The 16,522-nt window shown below is 49.5% G+C and overlaps 1 protein-coding gene across 1 annotated transcript in view; it reads right to left on the reverse strand.

Annotated features, from left to right (window-relative positions):
- STRA8 (stimulated by retinoic acid 8) overlaps positions 1-15,954 on the reverse strand; it is a 33,124-nt gene extending 17,170 nt beyond the window's left edge. Inside the window, exons 1-4 of the mRNA XM_054016216.1 lie at positions 15,748-15,954; positions 13,802-13,877; positions 12,266-12,350; positions 11,670-11,822 (exon numbers count right to left, since the gene is read on the reverse strand). Coding sequence (XP_053872191.1) covers positions 11,670-11,822; positions 12,266-12,350; positions 13,802-13,877; positions 15,748-15,939 — 506 coding nt within the window. The 5' untranslated portion in view covers positions 15,940-15,954. The remainder of the gene's footprint in view (positions 1-11,669; positions 11,823-12,265; positions 12,351-13,801; positions 13,878-15,747) is intronic.
- Positions 15,955-16,522: the final 568 nt, after the last annotated feature.

Consider the following 16,522-nt stretch of genomic DNA (forward strand, 5'->3'; position numbering starts at 1 on the left):
AGAATGGGACTGAGAGGGGAAACCGGGATGGGGAGCATGGAGGAGTGATCCTAGGACTTGCTGGGCAAGGAGACTAAGACTGGGATGAACAGCCTGAATAGTGGAAACTGGCTAGGAGAGAAGAATGGGACTGATATGAGAAGCCAGAGGTCAGGAAGTGGTAGGACTAAGATAAAAAACAGATTTGAGGGGATAGGATCACACTTGGGGTGAATGGGCAGAAGAATCTGTGCCCAATAGAACTCGCTCAACTCTGGAGCTTGGACTGGAATTCAAGATTCCTGAGTCACACCCATTCCTCTACTGACAGCAAACATCTGTGAAACCCACTAACAAAGCATGTCTCTCTCATCCCTCCTAGTGGTGGTTCACATAGAGGATAACAACCTACTACTGCTATAAGTTACTCTTTCAACTCAAGTGGCAGAAGCCTAGGCAGTGGATGTAAAGGTTCCAATCCTGCTGATCACCCTTGTGGGTGTCAATATGATGCCACATGTTGGAATTTTTGTTTTTTCAGTTAGCTTTTATTAAAAATCTGGAAAATTACACATAAAATGTTTTTAAAAACATTATTAGGTTGTAAAGTTAAGCATTCAAAATTTAGGAAATGCCAGAAAAGACGGTTACTCACCGTTGTAACTGTTGTTCTTCGAGATGTGTTGCTCATATCCATTCCATTAGGTGTGTGCGCGCCGCGTGCACGATCGTCGGAAGATTTTCTACCCTAGCAACACCGGCGGGTCGGCTGTGGAGCCCCCTAGAGTGGCGCCTTCATGGCGCTGAATATATACCCCAGCCGACCCGGCGCCCCCTCAGTTCCTTCTTGCCGGCTACTCCGACAGTGGGGACGGGGGGCGGGTTTGGAATGGATATGAGCAACACATCTCGAAGAACAACAGTTACAACGGTGAGTAACCGTCTTTTCTTCTTCGAGTGCTTGCTCATATCCATTCCATTAGGTGACTCCCAAGCCCAACTTAGGTGGTGGGGTCGGAGTGAGACATTGCTGTGTGCAAAACCGCTGACCCGAATGCAGCATCGTCTCTGGACTGCTGCACTAGTGCATAGTGAGCTGTAAACGTGTGGACTGATGACCAAACCGCCGCTCTACAAATGTCCTGTATCGGAACATGTGCCAGGAAAGCAGTCGAGGAGGCTTGGGCCCTCGTGGAGTGAGCGGTGAGGTGCGGTGCTGAGACGCCTGCCAGGTCATAGCAAGTCCGGATGCAAGACGTAATCCAGGAGGATAGGCGCTGTGAGGAGACCGGTGAGCCTTTCATTCGGTCGGCCACTGCAACGAAGAGTTGCGTCGTCTTTCTAAAGTGCTTTGTGCGGTCAATATAGAAGGCCAGGGCCCTTCGTACGTCCAGGGAATGCAAACGTTGATCCTGGCGAGTGGCATGTGGTTTGGGATAAAAGACCGGGAGAAATATGTCCTGGTTGATATGAAATGGAGAAACCACCTTAGGGAGAAAGGCAGGATGTGGACGAAGCTGCACTTTATCCTTATGGAAAACTGTATAAGGGGGCTCGGATGTAAGCGCCCTGAGTTCAGAAACGCGCCTTGCTGAGGTAATGGCTACGAGGAAGGCTGTCTTCCAGGATAGATACAAAAGTGAACAGGTGGCTAGTGGTTCAAATGGAGGACCTGTGAGTCTGGAAAGAACCAGATTAAGGTCCCACGTCGGGACGGGCTGACGCTGATGTGGGTACGTCCGGTCTAAGCCCTTGAGGAATCTAACGACCATCGGGTTAGAGAATACCGAGGCCGCGAATTCCCCTGGGTGAAAGGCTGATATAGCAGCCAGGTGAACTTTGACTGAAGATATCGCCAACCCTTGCTGTTTTAGGGAGAGGAGATATTCCAAAATGAGAGGAATAGGTGCCTGCAACGGGGGCGTGGCTCGTTGATCGCACCAACATGAGAACCGTTTCCACTTGGCCAGGTACGTGGTCCGTGTTGAGGGCTTCCTACTGCTCAGCAGAATCTGTTGGACAGAGTGCGAGCATTGCCGCTCTGCCTGGGTGAACCATGGAGCAGCCACGCTGTGAGGTGGAGTGATTGCAGGTCGGGGTGACGCAGCCGACCGTGGTCCTGAGAAATGAGATCCGGACATAATGGAAGCGGGATCGGTGTTTGAACCGAGAGTTCCAACAGTGTGGTGTACCAATGTTGTCTCGGCCACGCTGGAGCGATCAGAATTACCTGTGCCTGGTCTCTGCGCAATTTGAGCAGTACCTTGTGGACCAGAGGAAACGGAGGGAAGGCATAAAACAGGTGGTCTTTCCAGGGAAGGAGAAATGCATCCGAGAGGGAGCCCGGAGCTCGACCTTGTAGGGAGCAGAACACGTGGCACTTCCTGTTGTCTCGCGATGCAAACAGGTCTATCTGGGGAAACCCCCACTTCTGGAAGATGGAATGTATGACGTCCGGACGGATAGACCACTCGTGCGTCTGGAAGGACCTGCTGAGTCGGTCCGCTAGAGTGTTCTGGACTCCAGGGAGGAACGATGCCGTGAGATGGATTGAATGGGCGATGCAGAAGTCCCACAGGCGAATGGCCTCTTGGCATAGAATTGACGAACGTGCTCCTCCTTGCTTGTTGATGTAAAACATGGCCGTGGTGTTGTCGATGAGAACTAACACACAACGGCCACGTAGTTGATTGAGAAATGCCTGGCACGCCAGGCGCACCGCCATCAGTTCCCGAACATTGATGTGCAGGGCTAACTGGGGTGCAGTCCACAGGCCCTGGGTATGGTGTTCGTTGAGATGGGCGCCCCAACCCAGAGATGAAGCGTCTGTGACCAGATGCAGAGAGGGTTGTGGGGCGTGAAATGGCATCCCTTCGCAGACCACACTGTGATCTAGCCACCAGGTGAGGGAGGTCAGGACCGAGTTCGGGACCGTGACCACCATGTTCAGGCTGTCCCGATGTGGACGGTATATTGATGACACCCAGGTCTGGAGTGGGCGAAGCCGAAGTCTGGCATGCCTGGTTACGTACGTGCAGGAAGCCATGTGACCCAGCAGGGTAAGGCACGACCTCACCGTGGTAGTTGGGAAGGCCTGTAGCCCTTGAATGAGGCTCGTGATGGTGCCAAAGCGGTTGTCTGGCAGGATGGCTTGTGCACGTCTGGAGTCTAGAACTGCGCCGATGAAATCTATTCTCTGGGTAGGTTCTAGAGTGGATTTGTCCTTGTTGAGTAGGATGCCCAACTCGTTGAATGTGTGCACTATTCTGTGGACGTGAGCTTGAACTTGCTCCTTGGAGCGACCGCGCACCAGCCAGTCGTCTAGGTACGGGAACACCTGTATCCCTTGCCGACGAAGGTGCGCTGCCACGACAGCCATACATTTTGTGAACACTCTTGGGGCCGAGGATAGGCCGAAGGGAAGGACTGCAAATTGGTAGTGCACCGTGTTTACCACGAATCGCAGGAAGCGTCTGTGAGGTGGGTAAATTGAGATGTGAAAGTATGCGTCTTTCATGTCGAGGGCGGCGAACCAGTCTCCAGGATCGAGGGAAGGGATAATGGCCCCCAAAGAGACCATGCGGAACTTCAACTTTACTACGAATTTGTTGAGTCCGCGCAAGTCCAAGATGGGCCGCAGACCTCCTTTGGACTTGGGGATCAGGAAGTAACGGGAATAAAATCCCCTGCCCCTTAACTCTATCGGAACCTCCTCTATGGCCCCCATGGTCAGGAGCGTAGAAACCTCCTGTATAAGAAGTTGCTCGTGAGAAGGGTCCCTGAAGAGGGACGGGGAAGGGGGGTGGGAGGGGGGGATAGAAGAAAACTGGATAGTGTATCCCCTCTCCACCGTGCGGAGGACCCAACGGTCCGAAGTTATAAGGGACCAAGCACGGTGGAAGTGGGAGAGACGATCCCGAAAGGAGGGGGCTGGATCCTGGGGGATGACTGGGGCGCCGTCCTCGACCGCACCTTCAAAAGTTCTGCCTGGGGCCTGAAGGTGGTCTAGGTGGCCCCTGGTTCTGGCCGGGTTGAGGGCCGGCCCACCTTCTTCTACCACCTCGCCCTCGCCTCCGGGTCGAGTCCTGTCTCTGACGAGGCGGGGGGGGTAGAAGCGCTGAGGCTGCGGCCTAAATGGTCTGCGCTGAGGGCCCACAACATGCATCCCCAGGGAGCGCATGATTGTTCTCGAGTCCTTGAGGCTCTGCAGGCGAGAGTCCGTCTTGTCTGAGAACAATCCATGTCCCTCAAAGGGCAGATCCTGTAGGGTTTGCTGCAGCTCCGGAGGCAAACCCGAAACTTGAAGCCAGGAGATCCTCCGCATAGCGATACCCGAAGCTAGGGTCCTCGCAGCTGAGTCTGCTATGTCCAAGGAGGCCTGCAAGGAGGTCCGAGCCACCTTCTTACCCTCCTCTACCATGGCTCCAAACTCTTCCCTGGACTCTTGGGGAATCAACTCCTTAAACTTCCCCATAGAGTTCCAGGAGTTAAAATTGTAACGGCTCAGTAGCGCCTGTTGGTTCGCCGCTCTAAGTTGCAGCCCTCCGGCTGAGTAAACCTTACGGCCAAACAAATCGAGCCGCTTAGCCTCTTTTGATTTAGGCGCTGCAGCCTGCTGGCCGTGGCGCTCTCGTGCGTTCACTGATGCCACCACCAGTGAACACGGTTGGGGGTGGGTATACAAGTACCCGTAGTCCTTAGACGGGACAAAGTACTTCCTTTCCACCCCTCTCGCTGTGGGTGGGATAGAGGCAGGAGTTTGCCATATCGTATCCGCATTGGTTTGTATCGTGCGGATCAGGGGTAGCGCCACCCTCGATGGGGCATCCGCTCCGAGGATGTTCACGATAGGATCCTGTACTTCCACTATCTCCTCCGCCTGCAGGTCCATATTACGGGCCATCCTACGCAGGAGATCCTGGTGAGCCCGAAGATCTATCGGAGGGGGACCCGTACATGAAGTGCCCGCCACTGCCTCATCCGGAGAGGAGGAGGAAGATGCCTCCGGTGGTACTGGATCCAAGGGGGGGTCCTGATCCCCCTGCTCTTGGGCCGGAGCATCACCTGTACTTGGGTCTATGGTGTCAGGTGGCGTGGACACGGAAGCCTCCATGCCCCCTGGCGGAGGCCGAGAGATGGTGGATTCTGGGGCCCTTCTAACCGAGTGACCCGAGCGAGAGGTCGATGGTATTGGAGCCCCTTGCTCCTGGTGGTACGCCCACGGGGTCCAAAATGACCAGTGAGATGGTCCATGAGAGTGGTCCTCTGCCATCTCCTGCCAATGGCCCAAGTTCCGTTCCTCGGCTTGCCCTTGAGGGGGGTATGCCGATCTCGACAGGTCCTCCGAGGAGCGAGACACCGATCTTGACAGCCATGGCGGTGCCGAGAGAGATGAAACGATCCCCGTGGGCTGCGGTGCCGCACGGTACCGGTCCGGAGATGATCTATCTCTGCGCGGTGCCGGCGAACAGTGCCGGGACCGCGATCGGTGCCGATGACCTCGTCGGTGCCGGGAGCCGGATCTGGACCTCGACGAGGACCTGGAGTATGCCCGGTGCCGGGAACGGCCTCTCGACGTCGAGCGTCGACCGTAGCAGTGCCGAGAATTACGTCTCGACGTTGATCGGTGCCGACGATCATAGCGGTGCCGAGACGTAGAACGGTGCCGCGACGAAGATCTTGGCCGCGAGTACGACCGGTGCCGAGGTGATATTCGGTGCCGGGACTGCGAGCGGCGTGGGGACCTGCTTCTGGACCTGGACCGGTGCCGAGGTTCCAGCCCTTGTGATGGAGGGCGCATCAAGGCAGGTTTCCCCCTTGACTGGACCGGGCGGGTCAACGGTGCTGTCGGTGCCAGTGGTTGAGGCGGTGCCGGCTCCGTGAGAGCTATCAAGTCTCTCGCCGCCACGAAGGTCTCCGGAGTCGACGGGAGTTGTATTACCGCCGGTCTCGGTGGAGACGCTATCTGCACCGGACTCAACGGCCTCGGTGCCGGAGTCGACAGTGCTGGAGGCACCTGTTTCCGGTGCTCCACCGGCGCACTCGGCTCTACCCCCGGCACTGGGGGAGCCGGCGTCTTCGGCACAGAGGTCCCCGTCTTATGGGCTTTTTTATGCCCCGGGGATAATGACCGGCGTCGAGGTGCCTGCTGCGGTGCCGACGAGGTCCGGTGCCGGGGAGGTTTGTCCGACACCGCCCGCGTTGTCGGCATTGCCGGTGCTGTTGGGGCACTGCGCACCGAGGCGCTAGGTGCCGGGGCCTGGCTCGTAGAAGGAGTGTCCGGGCTAAGTGCCGCCTCCATCAGGAGTTGCCGGAGCCGAAAGTCCCGCTCTTTCTTGGTCCTTGGTCTGAAGGCCTTACAGATCTTGCACTTATCTGTTTGGTGGGACTCTCCCAGGCACTTCAGACAGGAGTCGTGCGGGTCGCTCGTGGGCATAGGTTTAGCGCAGGAGGCGCACTGCTTGAAGCCGGGAGCTCTGGGCATGAGCCCGGGCCCGCGGCCGGGGGAGAAAGGGGGCGACGACCCCCTTAGTCCCCTGGACTATTATAACAAATCTAACAACTTTAAAAACTATTTAACTATTAAACTACAAACACTAGAACTATAACTATAACTACAACTGCGAATAACTAACTAAGCTAGGGAGAGTGGAGAACAGCTATGCCGCGCTCCACAGTTCCAACGACCGTCAGGGGCGGTAAGAAGGAACTGAGGGGGCGCCGGGTCGGCTGGGGTATATATTCAGCGCCATGAAGGCGCCACTCTAGGGGGCTCCACAGCCGACCCGCCGGTGTTGCTAGGGTAGAAAATCTTCCGACGATCGTGCACGCGGCGCGCACACACCTAATGGAATGGATATGAGCAAGCACTCGAAGAAGAATTAAGGCTGTCTGTACAATCTTAACTCACCCCTTTTGTGCATATGCATTATGAAACATTTTTAATTACATGATCACAACCTATTTTTTCCATAGGACCCTTTCTTTTTCAGTGCACAGGGTGGACATGTTCTGGGGATGAATCAGGACTGTATAATGAAGGAGACTGTTGTCTGTAGGACCATGCATCCTCTGTTGCAGAATTTGGAAGGCATGTAGTGAATGAACAGGTGGGAGTTGTCTTACCAACTCTGAGAGGCCAATTAATTAAGAGAAAAAAAACTTTTGAAGTGATAATCAAGATAGCCCAGTACAGACAGTTTGATAAGAAGTGTGAGCATACTTATAGCAACTCCCACCTGTTTATGCTCTCTGTATGTATGTTTATGCTCTCTGTATGTGTGTATATATCTCTCCTCAATATATGTTCCATTCTATATGCATCCGAAGAAGTGGGCTGTAGTCCACGAAAGCTTATGCTCTAATAAATTTGTTAGTCTCTAAGGTGCCACAAGTACTCCTGTTCTTCTTTTTGCGGATACAGACTAACACGGCTGCTACTTTGAAACCTAGATAGATTAGAGAGACATAAGCACTGAACAGCCACCTGTTGATAGCAACTTTCAGTGACTATTCACCTGAGCTGAATTTGAATGAGAGTTAAAGAAGGAAAAGACTATATATTATCATTATGTATTTGTATTGCAATAGTTATAAGAATCCAGTGGGCTAGGACCCATGTCTTTAGGTGACCAACACTTCTATGCCACCACCTGGCAGAACTGTGGTCAATGCACTGTAAACCCTGGGAGACAAGGCACCACTGGAAATGCCAGGGAAGACTCAATAAGCGGCACCCCGCATGACCTCTGACTGGCCAAGGCACACTGTTTAAGCATGAAGGAAGTTCCAGGAAGCCATTTGTGTAACAAGGCAGATTTGACCTTCTGCTGAGGCTCCTGCCTTGTTCTTGTGTCCTTGCCTTGTTCCTGGTCCCTGTTTCCTCGCCCTGTCCCAGCTCTGATCCTGCCTTGGACCCGGCTCTGCTCCTGTCTTCCTTGACTCCAGATTCCCTGGTTCTGACTCTCGGCTCTGATTCCTGGCTCTGACCCTTGCGTGTATCCGGGTGGGGGATAAGTGCACCTTCTGGACCTGAATTTTGAATATGTGGTGATGCCATTTCACTGGCTAATGCCCCTGCAACCTTTCAACCTTTGTTAATGATGTGTTTAGAGACTTTCTGGACCAGTATGTAGTCATCTACCTCAGTGATATACTTGTCTTTTTCAGAAAACCATGAGCAGCACAAATGCCCTGTCAGGTATGTACTGAAGAGGCTGCGACAGCACAGCCTATATACAAAATTAGAGAAAGGTATCTTTGTCCAAACTGCCACTGAGTTTTTGGGGTACATCCCCTCTCCGGAAGGCATTAGGATGGACCCAAAAAAAGGTGGAAGCCATTTGCAACTGGGAAGTACCCTGGAATATTCAGGAGGTGCAGCCCTTCCTATGTTTTGCAAATTTTTATCAGAATTTTATCCCATATTTCTTGGGGCGAATAGCCTGCATGCCAGCCCGCCTCTGCAAAACCGCCAAACTTGTCTGGTCGCTCAAGGCCCACCTCTGAACAGCTCAAGACAACAAATAATGTGAAGTCCATGCTATATTGGATTCCAAATTGAAACAGGGCAGGCTATGGTAGCACAAAGACTGGGGAGGCTTCGACCACAAGGAGCAGTTCTGGGAATCTGCTAGTAATGTTCACACACCTGAACTTGTACAGAGCTTTCAAAAGGATCACTCAGACAAGCATAGGCGCTGACTTCTCCTCTGCCCCGTGGGTGATCAACCTCCTCCCGCCCCCCGCCCCTGCACCACCCTCACTCCACCACAATTCCATCCCCTTCTCCCAAGTCCCTGTCCCCATCCTGCCTCTTTACCACCTCCTCCCCCAAGCACGCTGTGTCCCCACTCCTCCCCTTCCCTCCCAGAAAGTCCTAAGCGCCGCCAAACAGCTGTTAGGTGGCGGGTGGGAAACGCTGGGAGGGGGAGGAGCAGGGCCGCGGTGCGCTCAGGGGAGGAGCAGGTGAGGAGGGAGTGGGGGCAGCTTGGCTGACGATGGGTATGGATCACCCGCTAATTTTTCCTCATGGGTGCTCCAGCCCTGCCGCACCCACGGAGTCGGTGCCTATGCAGAGAAGCTTGGCCCAACAATGCCCCAGGAGCACCCCTAAAGGGTGGGGGGAGTGATACAAGGATCCAGTGAGCTAGCATACAGGTCTGGAGGGCACCCGATGACCAGTGCTTTCATGCCAGCCCCCAGCAGCCATGGCAGAGCCATGACCAATGAGTTGTAAACCCTGGGAGACTAGGCACCACGGGAAGTGCCGCCTATGGAAACTCAATTGGCAGCACCCCCTGTAACATCTGATTGGTTCAGACACACTATTTAAGCATCCAGAAACCTGTCTGTGCAACAAGGCAGATCCCTGACCTGCTGCTGAGACAGACCCTGCCTTGTTCCTGCATCCTTGCCTTGTTCCTGGTCCCTGTTTCCTCGCCCTGTCCCAGCCTTGCTCCTGCCTTCGACTCAGATCTGCTCCTGCCTTCTCTGACTCCAGATACCCTGGTTCTGGTGCTCTGCTCTGATTCCTGGCTTTGACTATGGTTCGACCGTTGGCTCAAGCACCCAGCTTCTGACTCTGGTTCTGACCCTTGGTTCTGTTTCCCAGCTCCTGACTCCTGCTCCAATCGATTGGTGTGACTGTCCACACCCCGGTTCCTGACCATAATGACCGGAGGCCCCATCAAGGCCTAATTGTGCTAGGCACTGATATATATATGTATGCATCCACACCCTCAATGAGACAGTCTTTGCATCAAAAACATTAGTCTAAATCAGGGGTTCTCAAACTGTGGGTCGGGACCCCAAAGTGGGTTGCGACCCCATTTTAATGCGGTCACCAAGGCTGGTGTTGGGCCTGGGCCCCAGCAAGTCTGAAGCCCAAGCCCCACTGCTCAGTGCTAGGGTTACATGCCCCCCATTCAGGGCAGAAGCCCTCGGGCTTCAGCTTTGCCCTCCCCCGCCCCGCTGCCCCGGGCGGGCTCGGTCTTCAGTCCCCTGTCCTGGGGTCATGTAGTAATTTTTGCTGTTAGAAGGCGATCACGGTACAATGAAGTTTGAGAACCGCTGGTCTAGATAGATGAGGTAGGTGAATGGTGGGCAGGGAGACAGAAGCACAGAGAAGTGACTCGCCCATGGTCACACAGCTGAACAGTGGCAGAATTAGGAATATAATCCAGGTCTTCTGATTCCCACTACAGGTCCCTAGCCACTTAATCACATTGTCTCTGCTCAAACAACCACGGACATGGAACCATCCAGACCCCCTTATAATACTGTAATATGTTTCAAGTGGTTTTTTTATTTTATATGCACAATTTATACAGGGATATTTGAGCCAAAGCACTTAACAAGTAGCTGCTGCTGGGGTTCAAATGCCACGGAAGCCAGCTGTATAGTACTGTTCTGTGCCTCCGTTTCCTACCTACCCTTTGCCTATTATTGTGTGATTTAAGTGGAAGGAACTGTGTCCCTCACTATACCTTTGTCTAGTGCCTAACAGAATGGAGTCCTGATCTTGATTGGTAAGGAATGGCTGGTGTAGATCCTTATGAGCGGATGAACTAGGATCAGGCGGCTGTGTTAAAAACCTAAATGTGAATCATGGACCTCCAATCTCTTTAGAGGCTGGCAAGAATTGATAACATTTTGGAGGGGATAGTACTTTGTGCTGCTATCAGCCCCGGATGACCAGTTTAGATGACTTAGATGATGGACACAAACAGTTATTCAAAAAAGCTGTGATTCCTGGTGTTGGATGGAAAACGTGGCTACGGTATCACATTACTAAAGGGGTGAAGTTGTTCCTACAGGACAGATCACTGCTGTGTTGTGTCAGACAGGAGAGATCCCATGAGGATTCAATATACAGCAGTTGTAATCTGCCATGACACTTCAAGATAAATGCCACAGATCCCACATATTGCTGCAAAGGTCTTGCTCTGCATATGTCAGTGAGGGAGGGGAAAGGGAAACCCATGAGGAGCTAATGATATTAGTCCACAAAAATCATTAAACAGCATATTTCAAGGTACTGTACACACTACCTGCCTACAAGCACTGTTTTTTTCTGATTCTTACAGGAGTAAAGGATAAAACTGTAGAATGAAAGCAGCAGACTTGTGCCACCTGCTGGCACAACTGCATTCCCATTTTTATGAAACCATTATCAGCAACAACAGGGAATTTTATAAAAAACCCAATACACAACATGACAGTGAGATCAGATTGCAGAAGGTTAAAGATTCAAAAAAGAACAGACACTTATGTGGATAACAAGAATACTCAGACTTCTTATAATTAATTATAACATTTTAGAAGGGATATTAACCCTCATGCTTCATGCTAGAACACTGACATACTTCAAAGAACATTACATCTCTTTCCTGAGGATGGGAACCCTCAAAGATTTTCAAAGGCTTGTGAAGCAGGGAGATGCCCTGTGGCTGAGGAGGGCTGGACATGCCAGTATTCAGGCTCCAAGTGCCCGCCAGGAGTGAGGGAATCAATTGAGAGTCATGGAAGATGCTCAGTTTCCACACCAACAGGGACTGAGATTGATGTCTCTGCTGGCCTGGGGATCCTGGGATCCAAAGTCAGACCCCACGAAAGCTACATGATATGCAGTGACTGAATGGGTTGTTTCACATGAAGACTACTAAAATACTACACACTTATACTCCTACCGTTCAAACTCCATCAGATCAGGAGATGAAGTGGCTGGGGACTGGATAAGTCTTGGCTTCCCATCCTCTTCCACTGAGTTTTTTTCATATTCTTGAATCAAATACCAGACCGTAGAGCCACTCTCACTCATGGCATCTGAAGGGGATGCAGTACTGGAAAGAAAACACGGGACAAGGCCAAATGCATGGCTTCCCAACCAATTTAAAACGGTCCCTGCCAGGAACACTTTGGAGTCGCAATGATTCTTTTGGAGCAGGTGACTTTTTTTGTTGTTGTTGTTGCTTTGCAGGGCTAATGAAAGCCCCTAAGTGGAGATGATCTACACGGGGAGAGAAAGGCAAATACATGCACTGACTGGGAATGAGACCAGCAATGTACTCAGAGCTTATACGCACTGAGCTACTGTAAGGGTCCAATTTTAATAATTTTTTTCCTGCCTGCCAGTTAAAACCTCTTCATCTCAATCTGTGTATTTCCTTCCCTCACAAGGACAGACAACCATTGCTCCGTAATATTTGCAAAGTGCTTTGAGATGCTTTGTGCTTTAGAAGCTAGTGCAAAGTATTATCATTTTTTGATCTGTGTGAGTCCTTACCTGTGATCGCTGAAGTACATCTTGACATATTCCTCCTTGACTTCCTCCAAGCTGGACGGGTTCCCATCCTCCAGATTGAAGGACTCTATTGTCAGCAGAAAGATAAATGTCACAGACTGGAGCATTTGGCATCTCACTCACCGTCCAGCCCAATCAAAAAGAGTAATGGTGACAATTTGAGTGTCACACAGAGTTTTTGATTAGACAAAAATAATACTGGATGGGACATTCTGTCCTTCCTCATAACATGACCAGCTGTGTCAGCAGTTTATGAGCACTGATATCTTCATAATGCTGGCCTCATCAATGAACTGATAACTTTGATTTTCAGTAATAACAGCCAGTGAAGCAAAGTCCATGTGACTACTAGTCAATACTATATTTTGTGGTTATTTTCTTTGTTTGAAGTATTGATATTTCAGGCTTTTGGGAGTCTTTCTGACACCACTTAAAACATGAAAAATGTGTTCAGTGGCTTTAAACTATCACCATGGAGTTCAAATCTCTACCATTGAAAACAGAAAACATACTTGATTTTTAGTTCTGGTTCCCAGATCCTCAGTCAGGTGAGGCGGCAAGGAAATGGGACTGGGAACACTGCAGAACCAGCATATTCTGCCCTAGCGGAGGGAGTACCTCACACCACTCACCAGGAACTGATCCAGCTGATTAAAGGGTGTGACAGGTACTGAAGGGAGTCACATTGTACTGTCCTCATTCAGAAGAAAAAATGTGTTTGTTTCCAAGTGCTGGGATAGGCTAACGGAAAAGTGTGTGTGGAGGACCCAATAAGCCACAAAAACAAAAAACTAACAAACCCACCATTACCTGTCTTAATCATTTTCCTTGGAGTAACTCCTTAACTAAAACTTCTTACTTCCTACATTTTTGTGAGGAAACCCTGAATGGGATTTCTGTCCCCCTCCTGCCCTACTTTTAGCCCAGAATAGATTCTCTCTGTGCCCTTCAGTCCAAACGTGGACCCCAGCTATGTTTGTGAATCAAGAAGCTGTACACTTAGGGCCAGATTGTGTGTTGAACTATGCACCTATGCAGAGAAAATAAGGGGAGGAAGAAGCTCCCTTTGTCTCTTTTGTTAATTAGCTGGATTTTGGGTGCACAGCTGTATGAAGGCACTCTATGCTGTTACTGACCCCTGGAATATGTGGGTGAGGAGGAGTGGGCACAGTTCCCCAATCCACTGCCAGTGCAGATGAGCCAGCAATAAATGGGGTGAGGAGAGGAAAGGAAGGAGCAGCCTTAATTTGCTGCTGATGTAGGCCAGCAACAAACTACTATTTGAATCCGCCCTCCCTCGCCCACCAGTTCAAGGGGGAAGCAGGGAGGAAACTGAGAGTCAGAGGGATATCTTTGAAGCACAATGCTTCCTCATTATCTCTTGCTTGGTGCTATGCCTAAAGGCACCCACCTTGCCTTTAATACTGGCTCAGCCACTTGGCTAGCTGTTCCTACTTAACAAGTAAATGAAAGGCAAGCCCAAGGAAACTTTTTCAGGTATATATTTCCATACAATACCTTTCATCTTCAGCAAGGTACCCAAGGTTTGCTCCAGCTCCTGGATATAATTCTTAGCTTTACGCAAAACCTGACACTAAACACAAAGAGAAAACAGAACCAATCTTCCTGTGTTCAGATTGGACTGACATTTTAACATGCCTTAAGTGTCTTTTACACCTTTTCCTTTTGCTGACTAGCTATCTCCATGTCTCCATAAAAACAATTAAGTGGCCCACTGCACTGATGAATGTGAAAAAAGGGAAGAAACCAAGAATCAGGGCAAATATAAATGAAGATTTTAATTTACATGCTGTACCTATTCAGATACAGGTTTGAGGTTTACTCTGACCATTCTCTACAGTCAACAATTCCTTTTTGGAATTCCTTACTTTTGGGACTGTTTGCTCTTTGAGGTATATCTGTAAAATATCATGTACATCAATGGTGCTATATTTACTATTATTATTATTAATAACAATAAATTAATAATTAATAATAAAAACATAATTGATTCTATTTTACACCTTATGGCTTATTGTTGGATGTTTTCTGACTGTAGGCATACATTTTTCCTGATCATTTCCAGTGGGAACTATGTAAGGAGACCTCTTTAGCCAAATTCTGCTCTGTTACACTGATCTAAAACTGGAGTAAACTAACAACCTTCAGTGCAATTATTCCAGGTGGAATTTGTCTACTTGTGACTAAACACACAGAGGATACAAGAAAGGATTAAACATTTACATGGTTAATGAGAACATCCATAATTACTTTAGAGAGATTTTTTTTTGTAGGGGATATAAATCCAATGCTTCAGGGCATAAGCCAATCACTAACTGACAAGGATTAGGAAATGACTTCCTCAGTGCACAGGCCCTTGAAGAAATCCAGTCTTCCTTGACCCAAAAGGATCATGGCTGTGATGTGATACTTCCAAAGGTAGCAGCGTAAAGCTGGGAAAAACCAATGGGACTCATCAAAGTTCTAAAAGAGAGTCAGAAGTCCTCCATTCCAAGCAATAATAAATGAATGGTAAATCCTGTTAGACAAAACAAATAATCCTGTTTGGGATTTAGCTTCTGAGACCATGATGATTATTAGCTTTGGCTGCATCTGCATCAGAACTTAACAATCAGAGCTCCTGCCTCAATCTAAGTTACAGTTAGAGTCCAAATAGGTGAAATCCCTAAATAACAATACTTTGCACCTCTCAAGCACCTTCCATCCAAGGATTTCAAGGCTCTTTACAAGGACATACCCTTTTGAAATATGCATTACCATCCCCATTTTACAAACCAGGAAACTGAAGCACACATAACCTAAATGATTTATTGAAGGGAGTCAGTGGCAGAGCTAGGAACAGAACCCAAGACTCCTGATACCTTTTCCTGTGCCTTGACCACAATAACATTCTTCCTCCCTGGTAGCATTTTAGTGCCAAACCAGCGCTGTTTCACTTGTTTTTATATAGTCCATTTTGCTTAAACATTTTCTAAAACTAGTAAAACACAGGAAATGTTACAGCTTGATTTTTTATTTTTACATACTTCCCCAGTTTGCTTCCCCCCTCTGTATAAATTAACTCATGAGGCTGAATTAACTACTTTCCCCTCTTTCTAACCACAACCCACTAGTTTTGATTTCACAGCTGTCCGTCAAGGATGAAATTTAATCATGGTATTCCTTGACTAGCTTCCAAAATACTGCCATTATGAAGAAGCTCAAAATCTACAAAGTGGAGACAAGTCACATGATAAACTCATGCCAGTAACAATAGAAGGCACTTAGTTTTCTTGCTCTGAAGAGAGTATTTATACAAATAGAAGAGACACAGGGAAAGTTGCACATGATAAGATTACACACATACATGAACCCCAAAAGATATCGTGATCAGAATGATTACTTTGGTTAACTACACTTTGTCTTTCAAATATTTATCGGTAAACAGAGTTTCTTCTCCATACCTTTGATGCTGAATTGTCTGACTGAGAAAACACAGTTTTCCGCAGGTTGTTGAAGAGTCCTGCCAGCGTAGCCCGGTGTCGTGCCTGAGATAAGCGTCTTCTTGCCACTTGGGGCTCCAAATCTTGCAGATGTGTCAGGAACCCAGGAGTCACCCTGACATATGGGCTGCTACAGTCGCCAGATGTCTCCATCAAAAGCTGCAATGGAACATTAAGTTTTATGAAATAAATAAATAAATAGCACTTAAAAATAGAGTGAGTCTACACTACAGTATGTGTGTTGGGTTGATGAACAAGTAAAGTTGAGAGTGTTGAAGCAGAACAATCCAGCTCATTTCCCGCAGGAGGTTATGAAGGGAATGTTAAATGATTTTCTCCTCTCCCTATGAAAGCAAACTATCAATATGTAGTAAAACTTGATCTACCACAGAGGTTCTCAAACTTCATTGCATCGCAACCCCCTTTCAACAATAAAAATTACTACATGACCCCAGAAGGGGGGACCGAAGCCTGAGGCAGCTGGAGCCCCAGGTGGGGAGGGGCCAAAGCCTAAGCCCAAGGCCTTCAGTCCCAGGCAGAAGCCTGTAATCTGAGTCCCAACACCCAGGGCTAAAGCCCTTGGGCTTCAGCCCCAGGCGATAGTGCTCAGGCTTCAGCCCTGGACCCCAGGAAGTCTAAGCCAGCCCTGGTGACCCCATTAATATGGGATTGTGACCCACTTTGGGGTCCCAACCCACAGTTTGAGAACTGCTGATCTACCACAATGGTGGGCTAG

Source organism: Malaclemys terrapin, chromosome 1 (assembly GCF_027887155.1).
Source record: "Malaclemys terrapin pileata isolate rMalTer1 chromosome 1, rMalTer1.hap1, whole genome shotgun sequence".
Classification (NCBI taxonomy): Eukaryota; Metazoa; Chordata; order Testudines; family Emydidae; genus Malaclemys; species Malaclemys terrapin.